The 20,224-nt window shown below is 41.2% G+C and overlaps 1 protein-coding gene across 2 annotated transcripts in view; it reads left to right on the top strand.

Moving 5' to 3' along the window:
* Positions 1-20,224, top strand: part of RASA3 (RAS p21 protein activator 3) — a 134,143-nt gene that overhangs the window by 53,739 nt on the left and 60,180 nt on the right. For both annotated transcript variants that reach the window (XM_029999007.2, XM_029999006.2), the window contains exon 4: positions 8,934-9,028. In XM_029999007.2, coding sequence (XP_029854867.1) covers positions 8,934-9,028 — 95 coding nt within the window. The remainder of the gene's footprint in view (positions 1-8,933; positions 9,029-20,224) is intronic.

Here is a 20,224-nt window from a genome sequence, read left to right as displayed (position 1 = left end):
CTTTCTCAGAGAAGGGAGTTGGGGGTTGTGTCTTCCATCCAGAGAGATTAATTTTAAGCTCAGATGTTACTGAGCTTGTGAATTTGCCTGGGTTTCCTGTGTGATCTGCTATGTTTAAGACATCTGTTTGCATTGATTGTTTGGCTGGTTTGGCGGGGGTTTTGAGACAGAGAGAAAACAGAGTGCATGTGTGTCAAAATGGTGAGAATTTGGCAAATAGCTATTTTTTTAAATTGGTTGGCTAGCAGAGTTCCTTTTGAATCACTACTTAGTATTGCCAGAACTTTCTCTTGGTGTTACAATATTGATTTCCAGGGTGACTCGAGCTCAGAGTAGGCATGCTTTTATTTATTCAAATATGAAGTACAAGTTTTGTGATGGCAAATTCTTTAACATCCGAAATGCAGCTCAGTGTGTGATAGATGAGAATGCTCAAGCCACCAAAAGCGGAAGGAGTGGGGGCAAGAAAATGAAAAATAAGAACCCCCTGAAACCTCTGACAGAAACTTCCGAGGAGAACCAAACAAATTTCAGAAACTGTAACACATGTGTAGCAGATATGTTTTGGAACATACTGTAGTATTTTGACATACAGGATGGGAGGATTGTGCAGATAAAGATATCTTTGAGTTTGCATGTTTGTTTATTACATTTTCATTTTCCTAATCATAATTTGCTAAGTCATCTAGGATTTTGTTAGCTAAACAGATAGAACTCTTCAACAACTCTGTCTTGTAAGAATCTTGGATGTCGGTTGAAATGCAAATTTAATGAAGAAAACGCAGAGCTCTGGATCTGAAAGACGATTTGTCTTTTTTAGATAAAATGTAGCAAATACACAGTTACTGTGGAAGTAAACTAGTCTTAAGGTGTTTAATTGATATTGTGTCTTGACTGTTACTGGCTAGAACTTATATACCGATTATTATAGTATGTTGAGATGCTTTGAGTAGGAAATGTACTACTGAAAGTAATGGTAAATTCCATTTAAAATTCGATTCGTTTGTTTGTTTCCAAATGATCAAATAGGAGTAGTAGACCAATTTGATGGAACAATAATACATAGGATAGCTATTTCCATCTAGTTGTTACAATGAGAAAGACGTTAGGAGGGGGAATTAACTTGAAAAACTGTCAATTGGTACCCCTCTAGTAGTAATGGGAAAAAGATATCTCTGGCTGGATGCAGTAGAAGGAATATTAGGATAGTAGTGCTGCTAAATAAGGCAGATGTAAATATATGTTCTTTAATGATTATGTTTTGATATTCAATTTTTCTAAAAAGCTGAAAACTAAATGAGGCAAACTGTGCCAATACAGTGGGACAGAAGGCTTTTCTCACCCTTTAATTGAGCTAGATTTAGAGAAGAAAACTGTCTCCACAATATGCCCTGAGCTGGTATTCTCCTAGGTGTGTAATGAACAGTTTAGGCTGCCAGGCTGTGACCTTGAACATACAGATCAGTTAAAAAAGAGGAAATGTGCCACACCAAGTCATTTAGCACTGTGCTGAGAGAATAGTTAATATCATATGCCCTTCAGGTGACAAGTACACAATTATTTACCTTCTATTTAAATCACAGATGATGTTTGGGTTTTTTTTTTTCACCCCAGCACTTCATTTGTTTTGGTAACAGATGCCTGTAACTGACTTGCTAACATCTATGTTAAGCAGGAACCTGAAGAGAGCACAATGCACCCCCTGTGAAGTTCTGAGGGGGAAGAGTAAATCCAATCTGGGCCCTTACACTGCATTGGGGAGTAAGAACTTTCCTCTCTAAGTTTGTGGTACTCCTGACTGAGGGGGAGGCTTGGTTGCCGTGCTGATGGGTACTGAATAAAGCACGTGAAATGCCTAAGCTCTTCAATGAAGGAGCAGAAAGTCAGCAGGGAGAAGACTAGCGAGTGATTCTGTTAATTACATTTACTATAACTTAACTGCTGTAGGTCACCCTCAGAGAGGTTATTAGGTGTGTTCTGCAACAAATTTAAACTCTTGTGGACATTGTATCCTGGCAGGTTGTAACTGTCTTCCTGCTTAACACTAGATGAGCTGAAGTAAAGTAAGGCAATAAAGCAAATTTGCCTTTGGAGGTAGCTAAATTTAGCTGCTCTGGACTGAAGGAGATGAAACTAAATCATAGCTCATGGACACTTTCACAGAATGAAAACACCCTGGAATTGAAAGTTGTTAGAGGTGACTGTGCCTTTGTTAATGCCTACTTCCAAAGTTGAGGAGGTGTGTCTGTGCAGTTGCTACCATTTATTACCGAACATCCAAGCAAACTGTCTATAGGTAACTGTTCCCGAATACAGCTGAAGCATCACCTTTTGATTATTTTATTGGTTTAAAAGAAAATTTGAAAAAGAATCATACCTGCTAAGTTTTGTTTCTTGCTAGCTAAGTGGAGGAAAGATCTTCCAATACAGCGTGAAGCAGAAATCAGGATTTTAACAGAAAATTGCATTCCTCTGTTTCTTCTACCCTGACCGTGGTTTAGGCAGCAGTCACAACTTGGTTTACTGTTTCCGTGATGTGCTGTTGGATGACATGGGAATAATAGCTACTCAGTATGGTATAAATATAGCTACTAATGAAATAAAGGAAACAGATGACTCTGTCCCACAATGACAAGTTTTGAGAAGCTATAAACTAGAATTATCCTGAGAAGATTCTCTACAGTTGCATAGAAAGCCAAAAATAAATACTTTCTGCATAGACTAAATTGTTTGGATGCACTCACAATATCTTTTAACATAACAGATGGTCACAAAAGCAGGAAAACAAAGTTGAGCTTTCAAAAATATGTATTTTTCCTTTTTCCTCCTACAAGTATACATATTATAAACAAAACTACTGAGTGTGATGTGCTAGAACCTTGACTGTCCTTTTATGCAACCTTCCTCCTTACCAAATGACTGTGTTAATGCTATCTGTATTTGGAATATCACCATAGATCCATCCTCCCAGCTTATCTCTGACTGCTATAGTTTCAACTGGGCTTTCTGTATTTTCTGCAGTTGTTCAGTGCAGGCAGCATGCTCAGGGTCTTGGTGCCTACTGTAAGGCAGACAACAGGGGCTGCAAGTCTAGATTTTAGGACTGCTCTCCCGTGGCAACTAGCCATGGGCTATACTGCCCTGCTCAAATGTGTGGATGTTTTAAGGGCCCAGAGAGCATCTGGCAGAGAATTGATACCAGAGGTGTGGTTGAGTAGGGTTTTTTTGTTTTGTTTTGTTTTGTTTGTTTTTTAACAGGAAGGGAGAGTAGAAATTGTGGTGTAAGCCAGGTGAGATCTTTAGGATTGTGGCCAGCAAAACTACCCTGATAGAGGATAGTCCATGCAATGCGGCAGCTTGCTTCTTTGAAGGATAAAAGCTATGTCATCAACAGCCTATTTTTCTCTGCATTATTATCCAAGATAAATCCCACGAAGAGGAAAAATGGGTTTCATAAGTGATATTATATTTGGACTAGTTATTAAAAAACCAAACAAAACTGGGGTCATGAATATAGTACACATCAGCAGTGGTGTAGGATGCACCACTGCTGTGCTGGAAGTGTTCTGCCATTATCGCCACTAATTCTTACCTATGGTGGCAGATGGTCTAGTAGTGTTGTGCTTCATGGTGCACTGCACAGGATCTCGGAGGGAGCCATTCTGCTGCTTCTAAGGCTCTGAAGCTTTATGTTGCTCCTAATTCTCATCCTTATCTTTCTAATCTTCAAGTAGGGAGATCACTTGTTTCGATCTTTTTCTGTGTTATGGCAGGGGTGAGTGAATTTGGTTCTTGAACAAGGCAGGGCTCTAGCCCTTTTTGTCTTGCAAAGTTTCTGTACTTTGACAAATAACCTTTCATACATATAATTATAAAATTCCAGGTAGTCTGGAATAGCAGCAGTGTTTCTTGGTTGGAGATTTCAAGGTAATTAAAGCTTCATAAGGCTTTCACAGCCTAAAATGTTGATTAAAATCGATTCTGATTTGTCCTTCATCTTTCCAGCTATTGAAAGTGACTATCCTTGTGCATCTTCATATCAGTTATTTTAAATGAATTCACTGATAACAGTGTGTGCACTTAATATACTAGCATGAAGCAACTCCTGAACCAGCTTCCAGATACTCTTACTGCCTAATATTGCAGCACATAGGAGGCAAAGTAATCTCTGCTCAGAGCTGAGAGAAGACTGAATTAATTAGGTGTTTGGGGCCTTTTAACATGTGACTCAGACCTAACCCTTTGCTATAAATTAACTATACTGCCATCGGTGTTAATGGAGGATGTTGTATTAAAAATATTACATTATATTGCTTCAGCTCACTTGGCAGCAATATGCAAAGTTCTGTGGTTTTCACTATGCAAGTATTCCAAGATAAAGATATCCTAAAGAGAAGATACCAGAGCTCCTGAAATGCTCTGGTTTTAGGGTTCTGTAAAATAACTGTTGTATCACTTTTCAGGTAGAGCCTCCTGCCCTTTTAAAATTACAAACTCCTGTCCTGTTGCTGTCTTGACTTCTTTTTTGGTAAAGGAATGTATCTTTTGCTAATCTAGCATCTGACAGAAATATTCAGGTATCTCAGTTGTGAGGTAAGCACTCTGCAAAGTGGCAAATGAGTATTAAAAGGTGAGATGTAATCCTCAAACTAGTGTCTAATCCTTTTGTTACCAACAGGTAATCCAGACAGAAGGTAGTTGTGACTGCATGGAGAATGCCTGAGCCAAATTATCAAGTCTGTTAGTCTTTGTACGGAAATGTTAGACGCTGAATTGACAAGCCCAGGCATGTCCAGGGACAAGCTAATGGGCTGCATTGACTTGCCTGGGAAGAGCTTTTGAAACTCCAGTGAGGGACAGGCACTGAGGGCGCAGTGCTTCCACAAACACTTTCCGAAGCGGTGAAGCCAGAAATCCCTACCCATCTCTGTTGCAGATTTCTGCCTCTGTGCCCAAATTATTGACATTCTACTATCTTCTATCTTCCAGCTGTGTTAATGTGACTCTTGAGTGGGGAAGCCATAAAACAGGTCAGTTGAAATGATCTGTGTGTTAAAAATGCCAACAGCACCCACACGTGACCCCTGAAACTTATTTCTTCTTCCCTTCTCCTCCCCCAGAATGTTTATTTTCATTGTTCAGTGTTTTTTTAGTTTTGATCCCTCAACAGTTTCAGTACAGCCTGCTGCAAGGACAGGGCTGCATGGGTGGGGAAGGTAGGAGACTCTTAAATCACTTTGAACACCAGGGATCGTAAAGTGGAATTTGCACCCTTAGGACTATCCATGGCCTAGGTAGTAACTTCATCCGTGAGCTGGCTGCATGTTTGAAATAATAGGTTGTTGGTAGATTGCTTTTCCCTAAAGAGAGATTCACAGAAGGAAGGGGTCAGGTGGGGCACGTCTCATCTTTGTTTTGAACACAGGGCTTAGGATTTAAACGTGCTAGTGAAGATCTGTTTGGTCTGAACTGGGGGGACATAGGGAAATTACTGCCATATGGGTGGAAAACGTGCAGGAGCGTGTGGGGTTTCCATGCTCTCCCCAAATGTGAGGTCCTGGTGAATGTCAGACTTTGGAAGGAAATCAGTTCAGATGAGAAGAATGCTTTCTACCTCATCGTTGCTGGTCTTGTTGCTGAGAATCTAACTTCTTAAAATGTAGACTTGACTAAGGTTCGAAATGACACCTTTACTGTTCAGCATGCTCTGCTGTTTCCTGCCTCCTCCCATACAGTGTCTCAAAGCTTAAACAGACCCAGTCTCTCTGCAGCCTGGGGTGGCTCTGAGGAAACAAGCAGGAGCGGCCGGGTGCCTCAGGTGCAAGTTTTGGAGTCTGTCCCTGCTGCCTGGCAGCCACCCAAGCCTTGAGAAAGAGCACGGGACAATGGGCTCGAGTTTGGGAGCACGCTGAAGAACCACAAAGAGGAAAATGTCCCGTAAATGAGTGGTGGTAAACCTTTCTGACCTCGTGTGTCAGGTTTATCTTCAAGGAGAGTTGTAGGCCCTTATCGCATAGTGTCCAGTCAATTGACAGGTGCCAACAACTTGTGATTGTTGGCCTAGATTTAACCCAGTTCTGGTGAGGCTAGAAGTTGTTTGAGCCAGGTCAGACGTAGGTCAGCTGGTGGCAGAGCAGTGACTGTATAGAGGAGGACAGGACCTGACCGTGCTCAGCACCTGCACTGTGGCTTACGCGGGCCTGGTGAGGAGGAGGAGGGTGGCTTGGGTGAGCGTATGGTCGTGGCCGGTGCTGGCGAAGAGTTATGAACAGAAATTGTGCAGGGCACTCCTGTACGCAGAGAATTGTTTAATGGGGCAGATCAAACAATCTGCCCGATCAGTGGTACACCTCTGTATATGTTTAGACTAGCCAAAGCGTAGGTCCTGTTTTTTACTCTCCCTTCCGCCCCCCTTTTTTTTCCTAGTAGATATTTGGTATGCAGTGAAAAACCCTGGATTCTAGCCAGTCCAGTCAATAAGTTTCACTCATTAATAAGACTTGCTTGTGTGCAGAGCAAACAGTGCTGTTCAAACAGTTTCCTAATGAAAACAGTTGTACCACCATGTTAACCCTCTTGGAGCTGGAAGCAAGTACCATTGCCTCCAAACACTTTGCTGCAATTATGTACTGACAGTGCAGTCAGGCCCATCTGGGTTATGTTGCCATCCTTGATGTAGAGAGCAGTGGAACTCCCTGCTGAAAGAGGGGACAGTGGTAACACCATTTATACTACATACAGGTGCAGATGTTGCTGAAATTGTCCTTGAGTTTTCCACAAGGACGTTGCCTGCATGGGAGGTGACTGTGAATGAGACTGATTACGGGCAATGGTGTTCGGGAAGTGCATGATACGCTGTAGTCAGGTGGAGGATTTCTGCAAGAGATTAAAGGGTACAGTGAGGATAGAAAGCAGTGAAAGTAAACCATTTCAAGTGACGTCCAAAGCAATTATTGGAAGGTCACGTGTTTAAATGAATTCCTCTCAAAACATTTTGAGAAACTAGGCTGCCCACAAACTGCTGTGGTTGAAGAATAAAAGTAGAAGCTTTGAAAATACACAGCAATCATCACAGATTCTCAGCAGTGTAACTTGGTGTCCTCTGTTCAGCGCTGTTCAGTTGTCTTATTTACCCTTTCTGCCATATTATTTTGTAGGTTTGTGCTATTTAATTATTGCTTTTCTAAGAAGTTTCAAGTCGTTTGCATATCCAATAAAGAGCCTGGTAATGAATCTGCCTCGTTAATCTCTAGTTTAATGTTTGCCAGGAGATGGATCTGGTAATCTCTAAAGGACAAGCAGGGGGAGGAGAGCACTGAGGGCAGAATGAGCAAGACTTGCGCTGTGGAAGCTAGAGCAGAAACCCTGGCGGATACTACGGAGGGCAGTTTTGGAAGGATGGCAGAGTACTTCAGAAACTGGGACTGGAAATCTGGAAGCTGTCACCAGAAGCAGCCCGAGGGTGACAGAAGAATGCAGCAGGGTGCCATGGAGCAGTCCAGCAAACAGGAGGGCTGGGTGGAGCCATCCGACAACAGCTAAAGGAAAAGGCCAAAATTTGAGGGGTGTAATAACTTACTGCTGGGACTTCCATAAGCTTTTCGATTTCAGAAGGGAGAATGCTTTGTATTTGCTGTTTTTGTAGTCTTCCATTGTATGGATTTTTTTTTTTTTGTAAATATGTTCTGTTAACATTTGCTGGGGTAATGTATTACTGACCTCTGGCCAAACTGCATGGGTTTGGGAAACCTTGGAAATTTCTCTCCCGCTAAGACTCTGTTTGTTGGTGTGTTTTATCTAGCAGGATTTGGTTAAAGAAAGTCCGTGTTTCTGTAGCAAAGCAATGGCTGCAAACTGTATGCGAGCAACTCTAGCAGAGAAAGTCTGCTACCAAACCACATTGCCAAAAACCAGCTTTCTCAAGCCTTATGAATGTCTCTGACTGTCCTGGATTCTTTCATTTTGAATATGCTGCTTTGCCGAGTGCCTGGGGAACCACCCAGCCCAAAGCTGCTTTCTGAGGATCACGTGCTCCTCAGGCATGCCACGCTCTGCTTTGTATATACAAAGAAAGATGCTTGGAAAAAGTTTCATTGCCCCTCAGAGTGCTTTACATAATGCCTTGAGAGACTGGGCAAGATAAGAGTTTCAGCTTTACATGTATATTAGCCCTTAGCGTGCATGTACATTAGTTCACAGCATGGAACTGGCTGCTGTGGCCATAACTACCAAACCAGCTAATTTTGTAGGGATAAGAGGGGGGGTAAAAAGGTAAGGGGAAAAGCTCTACAGTGGTTTGGTTTTTTTTCTTCTGTATACAGTCAGGGATAGTACTTGGGTGCCTCTGGGTTGCGGAATACAAAAACTGCAAGACTTGAGGGAGGGAAGTAGGTCAACAGGGCCTCAAAATGCAGATCTGGGGATCTGCTGTGACTTGACATCTCTAGTTGCTGCCCTTCTCCTGCAAAACTATGTAGTGAAAAGCCTCATCCTAAAATATTGTTAGCAATAACCCCATGCATGGAGCTTTCTTTTGGGATTGTTATAGACATCTGCCTCAAATCTCTCTCCAACAGTTTTCGAGCTTTTCCTCCCACAAGTTTAATTGTCACGTCAAAGAAGTAATAATGATGTTTTCACTATAAGCATACTTACAAGCTTATCCACAGAGCCCAGTGCTTCAGTCTGTTAGGTGAGTATGACGTTAGGAATTTTAAAGTCTTTCACAATATGAAGTGGAAAAAGCTGCTCATCAGAAGGAATTCTGTATTGTGTAAAGACGTATGCCCTGAAGAAATCTTTCCTTGCTCTGAAGCCTTTCTTGAATAGGACAGTCCTTAAATGATTGTTTTAAAAATTGCTTATGATGGAAATGTACTTTGGGGGAGCTATAGCATGTCTTAAACTGTGCTTCTGGTTTGTTTTATTTCCAGGAAAGGTAGCTATACAGAAAGAAGATCTGCAGAAGTATCATAACAGAGACACCTGGTTTCAACTCCAGCATGTTGATGCTGATTCAGAAGTACAGGTGAGATTATCTTGGCAAAGGAGTACTTGTAACAGGGCCATGGCAGCTTTATGGGTTCTATGGCTCTAGGACAGATGTGTTGCTTCCCTAGAAGAAGGAAGCACTGCTCATTAGTATGGTTTAGGTTTCAGTGACATTTGCAACTTGTGTGTGTAGGGTGAGTTACAAGTGTGCATAAATCAATGGGGCCAGGATTCTGCCTACAGAAATAATTAAAACTATGTGAACTATCAGGGTCACTGATACAGGGAGGGGTGTGGTTATCTCAAGTATCAAATAACTTCAAAACCATATAAATAACTGTTGATTCCTCAGGGAGCAGAGCCAGCTTGAAAATAGTATTTGCAGGTAGTGTTTTAAATAACTATGTAGGCAGGTTGTCACAGGAATGGCAACAAGTACATCTTAGATGAAAAATACACTCCCTGCCAGATTTCTAGACCCTGCTCCAAACCATGGAAATGCTGACAATTATATCACTTCAGCTCCATTTAGGGTTTGATACTTTGCAGATTTTGGTACACAGTGAGATTCCTTTATTGTACTTACTCTCTTCTGAAGCAGATTCTATTTTCTATTACAATATTAGGTCTTGTGAAAACAGTCACTATAACAAAGCAAGAAATTGAAAATGGTGTAGCAGGATATCAAGTCAATATAAATCAGTTACTTTTTCTTTTTTTTCCTCTAAGTATATATTACAGGTCACTTTTGAACCACAGTATTTGCTTAGGAGGCCACAGACATGAATGTCTGACCTCTGCAACAGCCTCCAATAAACGCAAGGGGAAATGCTGCTTAGATACTGCTGTGTGGTAGGGTTCGATGTAATGTCTTGGCTTTTCAGTGTGCATGCAGGTCAGAAAATAAGACTTAAAACACAAACTTGTTCCAACATGTAGCGTGGTTGTGTGTAGTGAAGCATACGTGAAAATACATTCAAGGTTAGGTTTTCTGTTTGTTTGGAGAGACAAATAATACATGGTTATGCATGTGATGCAAAGAAAGCGTCATGACAGCCTGTTCAGTCTGTAACATTCTCTTGTAAAATATTGATCCTCTTTAATGCTACATTTCAATGCCAATGGTGATGGAAAGGCTTTTAACAGCCTTTTAACTTAGAGGTCTATTCTATTTACCCTGGTCTCCCTTTCTTCTTACCCCGAAGCCTCTTATGACAGTGATTTTAAAACAATGGATTTAGTGGTTATTTCCTGCAGGATATGAAAACTTTCCCTTTGTAATTTATCAGCTGAAGAAGGCCAATATTTGGATAAGCTTCTGCATTGTTTATTTTGTTACAGTATTTACACAGAGTGAGCTTGTGGAAGCTTTTTAGACCAGGGTGCTTTCTAGGGCACCACTCGTAATGTAAGCTGTAAATTCATAACAGAAAGGTTTGCAGGCAGCTCTAGCTTTTGGAGACACGAGGAGCACAGTATTTGCTGGAAAGCATGTTCTCTGTAATTGTTTGTACAGTTTATCACTTCCGCTGTTTGTATCTTTACAAGAGCCCAACTGTTAAAAGCTGTTTCTGGGCTCCATGATAAGCATTTATTACAACTAGTGTAAATATGAACAGCACTCTGATTTTATCCATTTACTTAGATGTTCCACAGTCTTTATGTTAAGGAGTCTGCAAGAGGGCTTTGTTTTCCGTAATACTGGGAGCAGATCTGTAAATATTTTGTATGAATTCTTATGCAAGTGAAGACAGCCAAATGAAGGAGTGTTTTGTGTTTGTGTCTTTTCACATTTGTGGTATCTCAGTTGTATTTTTTTCTAAATGCTTTTTTATTTATAAGAGAAAAAAGAATATTTGTGTTAATGATAGGTATTTACGCAATGTTATTCAGTTTTTCTCCAATTTTAAGGAAAATAATTTAAGATATTTTAAGTAGTTAACATTTGCAGTGAATCATGCAAATACTAGTAGTCAAAAAGCAATTTTAATGTGCCAACTATCAGTTTTATCATTCTAGCAGTTGTCCCCGTTGGCCACATAATCTAGTGGATTAAACATTGAGCCATGTGCCAGGGAACTCCTGCATCTTACTTCTGGTTTTGTCGGCCAGTGACCTTAATACTATTTTCCGTGTTGTAGAGCACTTCATGTCTATTTAGTTATGCATCAGAGCACCATATTGAGGTAAGCTACTGTCACTCCCACGCTTTTGAATACAGTGAGAATAAGTGTCAGAAAGAATGTGACTTGCTTGAGGTCATACAAGTTAGAGTCAGGCATTAAAAAAAAAAACCCCAAACTATCAAAGAGACCAGGTTTCTAATTCTTTCTAATTCATTAGGCCAGGATATGAAAGAAACTGGGTGACAGTGAGAAGCCTGTATAGGACTATTCTTTACTGTATGCAAAGCCTGGAAATACCCAGGTTTTAAGCAGACCAAATCAGCACAGTCAGAAACTGAAAACCAGCTTTAAAAATCAATGGATTATTGAAATAGTAGTGATCTTGGGTGCCATGGTTCTCAGATGCCCAGTTACAGGACACATTTGGCCTCATTTTTCAGAACAGGAGGACTGATTTGAAATTAAGGGTAATAACTTTTCTGATATTCTGGTATTTTGAGCTGTCTATCTGAAGTTTAATGAGTAGAATTCAAAATTTTGTTCTTGGCATGGTTTGGACCTCACTTGTATGAGTTCCAGAAATGGTACAAATTTTCAAATGGCAATACTGTTTTCTGTCTTCATACATAGAGAGGGAATAGTATGTGATGTGGAGACTCCTCTCTTTTTTTGCAAGTGCCGTATAATACAACAAACAAACAGAATTGTAGTGTTAATGGAATTTGAGTGGATTTCTATAACTCTTAATGCTGTACAAAATAAATAAGCCTATATATTTAAAAAAAAACCCCAAAGTATAAGTGGTCATGTTGTATAACTCCATCAGACATAGATGCCAAGGTGTTTAGCTTGAGGCTTTGCATTCAGTTATATGGTTTTTCTACCATTTCCTAATTCTTAATGTCTTATAAAGATGTTTTATAGTGTCAGGAGTGCAAGGTGAGAGTATGACTTGATAAACTTTATGGCAGATGAGGATGTTATTGACAGCAAGACTATGTTAATTGTCAGCCTAAACAGATGTGAGCATTATTGTCAGATGCTTTAATGCCACATCTATTTATTGCTTGACAGCAAGATGTACTGGAGTCTGGCATGATTGCTCATCTTGAAGAAAAAATTGGGGCATTGTCTATCTAGGCGCAGAGCTGCTAAGAGGCCTGTAATCTCACCACTGCCGATGCTGTTCCGTGTGGTGCACAGTCTCACACGAAGCAGTACAGGTGCTGCGCAGCTGCTCAGCCCACGGATGCAGATTGGGCATTACCCACCCATGTGCCCTTTGTGGCTTTGGTTCATCATTTGGTCTAGCAAACTAGCTAGTGGAGATAATCAGCATAATCAGGTGCACCTGAATTTCCCTGCATCTGAGTGGGTGGGTAACAGTAGCTGTCAGAACACAGCACCCTGTCATTTGGCAATGGACTGTAATTGCCCCTTGGGGTTGACAGGCTCTTATTCTGTTGGTAAATCAATGCCCCAAGACCTTACTGGCTGATTTTGCTCTTGCTAGTTTGAAAATAACATACTGCATAGTCTGCTATAGTCCTGTCAACGCATACCCTGAATGCTGTTTAGATATAACCTGGGTGATGAGACTGTTGTGCTGCAAGTGGTTTAACTTCAAGCTCCTCTGTGGAGAACAAATTATTAAACTCCATCAAAACTGTATTAGTGTTCGGTACACAAATATGAAATGACATGATTTCTGAATATTTCCATTTTAAATATACTAAAACATGTTAAATGCTGTCAGGAAGACTTATTACACAGAGTGCAGAATGAAACTTGACAGGAGCTGTTAAATGCATAATTCATGGCTTAACTTCCGGACTGGAAAACTTGTTCTGGAAGTATGAAGCTGTAACCAGGTGGGTTTGTGCAGATTTAGTTGAAGGAATTTTAAGTTCCCATCTTCTGATGGAGCCTGCCTACTCCTCAGTGGGATGTCACCATGCCCAGAGCTAAATACCCAGTATGTGACAGTACAAGCGCTCAAACGTTTCAGTGGGAAGTAAACCAGAAATTGAACCATTACTGAAAATGGTTTAACTTTTGCATCAAAAGAGACTACGAACAATCAGGTAGCCTCAGCTGGAGGGGAGGAACTAGCAACAGAAGACACAACTTTCTAGACTGTTTGAAGTCAGTAAGAGCATGATGTTGCACACTTTCCAGGGGATGCATCTCTTTTTCTGCTAGTCATTTGTCTTTCAGGACCTGCTATATTCTCATTCTCATGCTTTTTGAGGACTGGAAGCAAAAATTGCAATGCTATTGTGTGTACATCTCTCTTGATCCACGAATGTTTGCCTTTCCTTCACATGCAGAAATTTACCCAACAGTAACTGATTCAGATATTTGCCTGGGGCTGTAGATGACAGATGCTCTCAGTGGTCCATGTGTTCTCAGTGGCATTTAAGCCCAAGTGCACATGCGATCTTTAAAAGGCCCTTCCTGTTTTGAGTAGTTTTCCCCTTCATTTTTTTCACAGTAACTTCAGCCCTGCATAGTTCAAGTCTGTTTTGTGAAGTTTAAGCTTTGCAACTCAAACACCCTTTGTGTGTGTGTAATCAGTGAAGTAGTTAAAGATCCAGAGACATTCTGATAAATATCAAAATATCCCAGCATACTCCAAACCATCTAGTCTGTATATGCCAAAGTGGGGGAGAAATGCAAGGGGAGTTAGATCATTCTGACATGTTTTCATGTGCAGGCTCTTGCTTTAAAAGTTCCCCTTTTCAAGTGTCATTTGAGTTACTTCCTCCACAGCATTGACAAATGTGAAATGGTCATATTCTCTTACAGCTGAGTTCTTGGTACTGGATGACAGAGTGCTTTTTCCAAAGCCAGTCATGCTCAAGGTCTTATGTAAAACTCATTGTTGGGGGTGAAAAGATCTGACACAAAAATTTGAAAATTGCTCATTTCCCCTTCCCCCTCCTAAGAACTTTGATGTGTCTGAAACATATCTATTTGGCTATCAACTTTATTTAAGGAAAAAAAAAAGGCATGTAAAGAACAGATAACCAACAATGAGGAAGCAAATTGTCTCACATTTTAACCTTCTGTACTCAAAGCTTTGTGCAAAAGATTTACTGGTGTTAAGAAATACTTTCTTCAGACACCAAAAGCCCTTCCTCTTCCTTCCAGCACATTAGCATTTTTCCTACACAGGCCTTTGATTATTGTTGATTAAACATGCCTGTTCTTGAGTATGGACTGATACGAGTGCTAGATGGTGGACTATACATTATTAGTAGAAAACATTACTTACAGGTATGTTTGGAGAGTACACCTAAAATCCTTTTCTTGTGCTGGAAATCACTGCTGGCTCTGTGATTCGCTTCCTGTATGTTAGCTAGAAGAATATATCCAGGGCAGTCTTTGGTGCTCAAAAAAACCTCTACTTCTTTGTCAGCACCTTCCCATTGAATGCAGAATCTGTAGCCCAAATGTCAGGCTTCATGAATGAAATCCTGGCCTTGCCAGGGTGGGAGTTTTGCCATGACTTCAGCAGAGCCAAGGTTTCACCACAAGCTTTTGAATTAGCTCTTCTCCATTCAGTCCTGTGTGACAATTAAAGAAGTTTATCCCAGATCTGCAGAGGAAGCTGGAAGTTATTTCTCTGTTATTTTCTTTTGCCTTACCTTCATAATATTGTGGAAGTTGCCATGGTCTCTCCCGTATCTGCCCGCTTCCTGTTCTGTATAAATCAATGCTTTTTATATATGTAGAGCAAATCATGTTGAACTGGAAGAGCTCTGATGCTAACTGTTACTTTTCTTAAAAATATGGGTTTGAAGATAAACTAGGTTGAGCAAATTGTCTTTAGGAGCAACTGTATAAGGCTGTTTCACTCCAGTGATTGACAGAATTATCTAGTCTGTTAAACAGTTAGGACCGTTGCATGCCCACAGTCCAACACTGACATTAACTATCTTTGTGTAGGTATTTAAATGCTTCTAGCGTAAAGACGAGTCACTGATGCATTTTGTATAACCTACTCTAAGCATGGGTATATGCAAACTGTAAAAAGAAGCTGCTGCTTCCAGGTTTGGTGTCAGCTTTCCACTACACACAGGAAATATAATGGGTGTTACCCTCTATTTTATGAACAGTGGCTTTTAGGTTTCTCTCTTCTAGTTGTTTTGAAAAGAGATGAAATCTGTTTTGATAGGGTGGGAAGATTCTCAAGGCTACATGCCTACTGACAGAATTATTTCAGAGAACTGAATCATGCATCACAATGGTAAATAATGTTTGTGATAAATGAAAAGACCAGTTATTGACCAGATTCTGCTTTGTGGCAAGACTTCCTGTGTGAATGCAGGAGTGCAGTATTCAGGCTTATCAGCACAAAGGGGTAAGACAGTCTATCCAGTTTTGGTCTGTTACTTTTAAAAAGCTAGTCTGTAACGTGGCGTGTGGTAAGGAGCACTTACTGTGGAATAATAAATTTACATTATTTCAAAATAACATGCCTGGATTCTGTATCTGCAGAACAAAATCTCTCTGGTGAAATGAAAGCTGGGTGGTGTTCATTTACAATATCTACATAGTGTGTTGCATCAAAGTATTTGAGAGGAGAACATGACTAATTATAAGGATTTCAACCATGTGGAGGTATTCTTCCTTTAGAGGAACAGGAGGGTGAACATTGTGCCATTTGAAGATGTTTGCCAGTTACTGAGCAATTCTGACACGCTTGCACATACAGAGACCAAGCAGACATCAGTTCTGCTTTGCCTAGCATTTATGAATCCATGCAGTGTTCATTAGAGCTGTTGCACTTTCCGCAGCGATAGACTGGATTTTGTTCCAGATTCTTGTGTGTCACACTGTGGTCCAGCAGGCAGGCTGTGATCTGGAGTGTGATCCTTAGACCTTTCCCAGCCGCCTGCTGCCCTCTGCTAAAGGGAGAAGCAGCTGTTAGAGCAGCAAATGTAGACAGCAAACAAACTCTTCCTCCTGCTCTCAGACCTGCTGTTAGGCTGTGACCTTATGTGGGGCTGCTGATAATACTGCAGGGCTGCATTTACCTAAAGCAGTAGCTGCACCCTTGGTCTTTCCTCTCCCAATCCCTCATGGACAGCATTTAGTGAGCCCTTAGAGTTTGGGTCAGTTCTATTGTTTGCTTTTAAGCTTTACCAGTGCCAGAAAGTGACATCTCAAAGTCGCCTAAGGGGATTTCAAAGTAGACAGGATCTGTCTAATAACATTTGCTATATCCTGAAATAAAATCTGGAAGGACAGAGAAAGCAGCAGCAGCACAGGTTATCCCATAGTTTGGAATGGTCTGTGTGCAGTGCTGAGTTCTTCCAGTGCTCCTTTCTCCAGACAACTTTGTGGCAAGGAAAAGTAAACCAACATACCAGGGGTATCACAATGCTAAATTTGAGATTCCAAAACAATGAAGTGCTGGCATTAGTCATGGGCATGGTTCATGTCACCTGCTTAGCCTAGTCCTCTCCTGCAACCCATCCCTGTTACATGTCTTCCCTCCTCCATCCCCAGGAGCTGGGGTGAGACTGCATGCAGTCACTCTGTACCGGCAGGAGGAAGAGTAAAGAGCCAAAGGTGGGTCCCAGTCCCTCTTTCCACACTCTGAGCAATGAGCTGAGCTGCGGAGCTGATGAGGTTGGGGAACTGTGCTGGGATAAGGGTCCCCATATGGGGTAAATCACAGAATGGTTTGGGTTGGAAGGGACCTTAAAGATCATCGAGTTCCAACCCCCCCTGCCATGGGCAGGGACACCTTCCACCTCCATCCAACCTGGCCTTGAACACTTCCAGGGATGGGGCATCCACAACCTCTCTGCACAAGCTGTTCCAGTGTCTCACCACCCTCACAGTAAAGAATTTTTTCCTAATATCGATCTACCCTCTTTCAGTTTAAAACTGTTACCTCTCATCCTATCACTATACTCCCTGTTAAAGAGTCCCTCCCCATCTTTCCTGCAGGCCTCCTTTAAGTACTGGAAGGCTGCTATAAGGTCTCCCTGGAGCCTTCTCTTCTCCAGGCTGAGCAAGCCCAACTCTTTCGGCCTGTCCTCATAGGGGAGGTGCTCCAGCCCCCTGATCGTCTTCATGGCCCTCCTCTGGAACTGCTCGAGCAGGTCCATGTCTTTCTTATGTTGGGGGCCCCAGAGCTGGACGCAGAACTGCAGGTGGGGTCTCATGAGAGCGGAGCAGAGGGGCAGAATCCCCTCCCTCAACCTGCTAGCCACACTTCTTTTGATGCAGCCTGGAATGTGATTTGCTTTCAGGGCTGCGAGCACACATTGACAGCTCATGCTCAGTTTTTCATCCATCAGTACCCCCAAGTCCTTCTCCACAGGGCTGCTCTCAATCCACTCATCACCCAGCCCGTATTTGTGCTTGGGATTGCCCCGACCCATGTGCAGGACCTTGCACTTGGTCTTGTTGAACTTCATGAGGTTCATACAGGCCCACCTCTCAAGGTCCCTCTGGATGGCATCTCTTCCCTCCAGCGTGTCGACCGCACCACACAGCTTGGTGTCGTCAGCAAACTTGCTGAGGGAAGTTTGGAAAACTTCCATGCAGATGCACTCCCACATTGGAGGAGAAAGTCCCTAGCAAAATTGGGTAGGCTAGTGAGAAGTAGAATGGTGGGATCACAAATGCTTTGTCCAGCAGGTTTAATAGTAGACAGATACCTTTTTTAGGAGTTTTTGTGATATCAGCTGTTGTTCTTTTGTAGAAGAGAGAATTATAGTGCTGTGTGAGCCCTGTATATGAAGATAATTGACTTGGTATTTAATATTCAAACAAGCGGGTTGTATATTTTCTGGTTTTGTTTAAAATTAACAGTGAAGACTTGTTCTTTCCCTTTGTTTTTAAAAAGTGTAAGATTTCTAAAAACTGTTTCACAGTAACAAAAAGGATGGAGATCTGGTTGATACTTTCTTAAGAGATAGGATTTAAGAGATTTGGGTAGATTTGGCTTCTGTCTTTTGAACTTAGGCAGACTGTCAGTCTTTTGTGCATTTACTAGAGCCTCAGATATAAAGCACAGACACTTCTAGTGTTTGTTGGTGTTTTTTCATAAATCTTTCCCTGAAAAACCAGATTGCATCTGTTTTGAGTTAGATCAGATGTTGCATCTGAATCTACAGTCACTAGATCATGTGGTGTGTGTCAGATTCCAGGCCAAAATGTGTGCACATAACTGTGCTCAGAAATGGCTCCCAGTGGTGTCCTGGTAACTTTGCAAACACTGCCTCTGAGGCCCGCCACTTGTTCAAGATGCTAAAGGTGTTTCATGCCAGGATGACAGAACTTTGTTGTAAGAATAATTTTAGGATAATCTACGGTCATGTGTTTTCTTTTTTCCTTCAACATACTGTGTTTAAATTAAACCACAAATTTGCAAATGCTGGAAACATGATACAGGTAGGTAGCATTTGTATACTTTTACTTGCTTTACAACTGTTCTCTGGCATTTCAGTCCACAGTAACTCACAGCTGCATTCCAAGGAGAAATGAAGTGGCTGGAGACAGGCTTTTCCTGTATCTATAAAAACAGGACTTCGAGTCTGCCTTTTCTTTCCTTTGCAAGTTTATGATCAGTTTCAGTTTGTTTTTCAGATAACTGTGTGTGTAGTTGTCCCTCATACCTGTTAGTGTTATGAGAATGTTAACAAGACGGGAACTCGATTCTGTTATTGTTTAGTAAAGGGGATATTTAACAAGCATAGTATAATTTTTTTTTTCTGCAGTGGGGCCCTTTAAAAGCTTTGTTTGCTACTGATTTCCTTTTGAATACTGTCTGCTTCCCTACAAGAAATTCAGTCTACTGATGGCTGCTTTAATCAAGAACTGAGAAATGGAAGCTGACTGGCCCCATTATGTGATGTTAGATACGATTAGGAAGGACGTATGACCTATGAACCCACCCATCCATATCAGCTGGAGTTTATGAAAAAGGAAGCGTTCAGCAGTTGAGTTGGCACTCCTTCAGCTTGTTCCTTGAAAAAGTCCTACCCTTCCAAATGTGAAGGGTATGCTAACGAGCATAGCTGCTTCTAGGAACATCCTGAATTTTTTTTTTTTATGGAAATGTTCTTAGTAATTAATGCATTCTACTTCAAAATTGTCAAACCTCCAGCTTCTTCTCTGATTTTCTTCTCTGCTGAAGGAAGAAAGCTTTATGGCTAGAACACAGGCCTGGGACTGATCCTAGACTCAATTCCTGGCTCTGCAACAGGGATTCTGTCTGAGCAGGACCAAGCCGGTGTGTCAGCTGTAAAACGAGGACAACGTACTTTTTATCCTGCTGCATTATCTGATCTTTCGTGCTTGTAAATGCTGTCAATAACTAGCACTCCTAGTACAATTGGAGGCTCTTGTTATTATCACAGTAGTTCTTTTGATAATAAAATAAGAATTTCTTTGTTATGAATTCTCAGTAAATATACTGGCAACTCCCTGTTTCTGTGGTACATTTAATCCAGTATAGGTGATCAATTGACCTTTTTCTGGTTAGATTAACTGTTGATTTTATGGTACTGATTCATTGCATAGCTTTCCGTCTTCCCTTTGAAAAACACATTATCCGGTATTTTGTAAACCAACTGATGGCATTGCTTAGGAGTAAATTTATGCAGATGAATCCTTATGTTTTGCCTAACGGTATAATTGATTTGGGGAAAAGCATTCTGTTTATGTAGGAGTTATATTTTCTGTGCATTAAGCCTCCAAGTATGTTACTGTAGTCTTATTTTAATGTATTTGAGTGTTTAACTGGAAGCAAGGAGGTGTTCTGGGAATAGTCGTAGGGCTGCTGGTCCCAGTGATTCCATGACCTCTGTTTTGCTGTCTGAAGCTTTGAGTCACTTTTTGAGCAGCTGACCATTTTCAAGGTCTTCAGAAGAGAAAAATGAGAGCTACAAGAAAAAATGGCTCTCAGCCCAAAGGAGGCAGCGCTATATTTTTGTACTTAATGTAGCTGGGAAAATGTGTGAAGTACTACTGACTTTAAAAGATTTTTGCATCTTAATTTCTAAAATAGGGAGCTTCCATCATAGTCTGTGTGAGATCGAGCATATTGGCACTGTCAGTAAGTTTGCATTCAGGCTTACCTA

Source organism: Aquila chrysaetos, chromosome 23, assembly GCF_900496995.4.
Source record: "Aquila chrysaetos chrysaetos chromosome 23, bAquChr1.4, whole genome shotgun sequence".
Taxonomy (NCBI): Eukaryota; Metazoa; Chordata; class Aves; order Accipitriformes; family Accipitridae; genus Aquila; species Aquila chrysaetos.
This window is presented reverse-complemented; position numbering and strand designations above follow the sequence as displayed.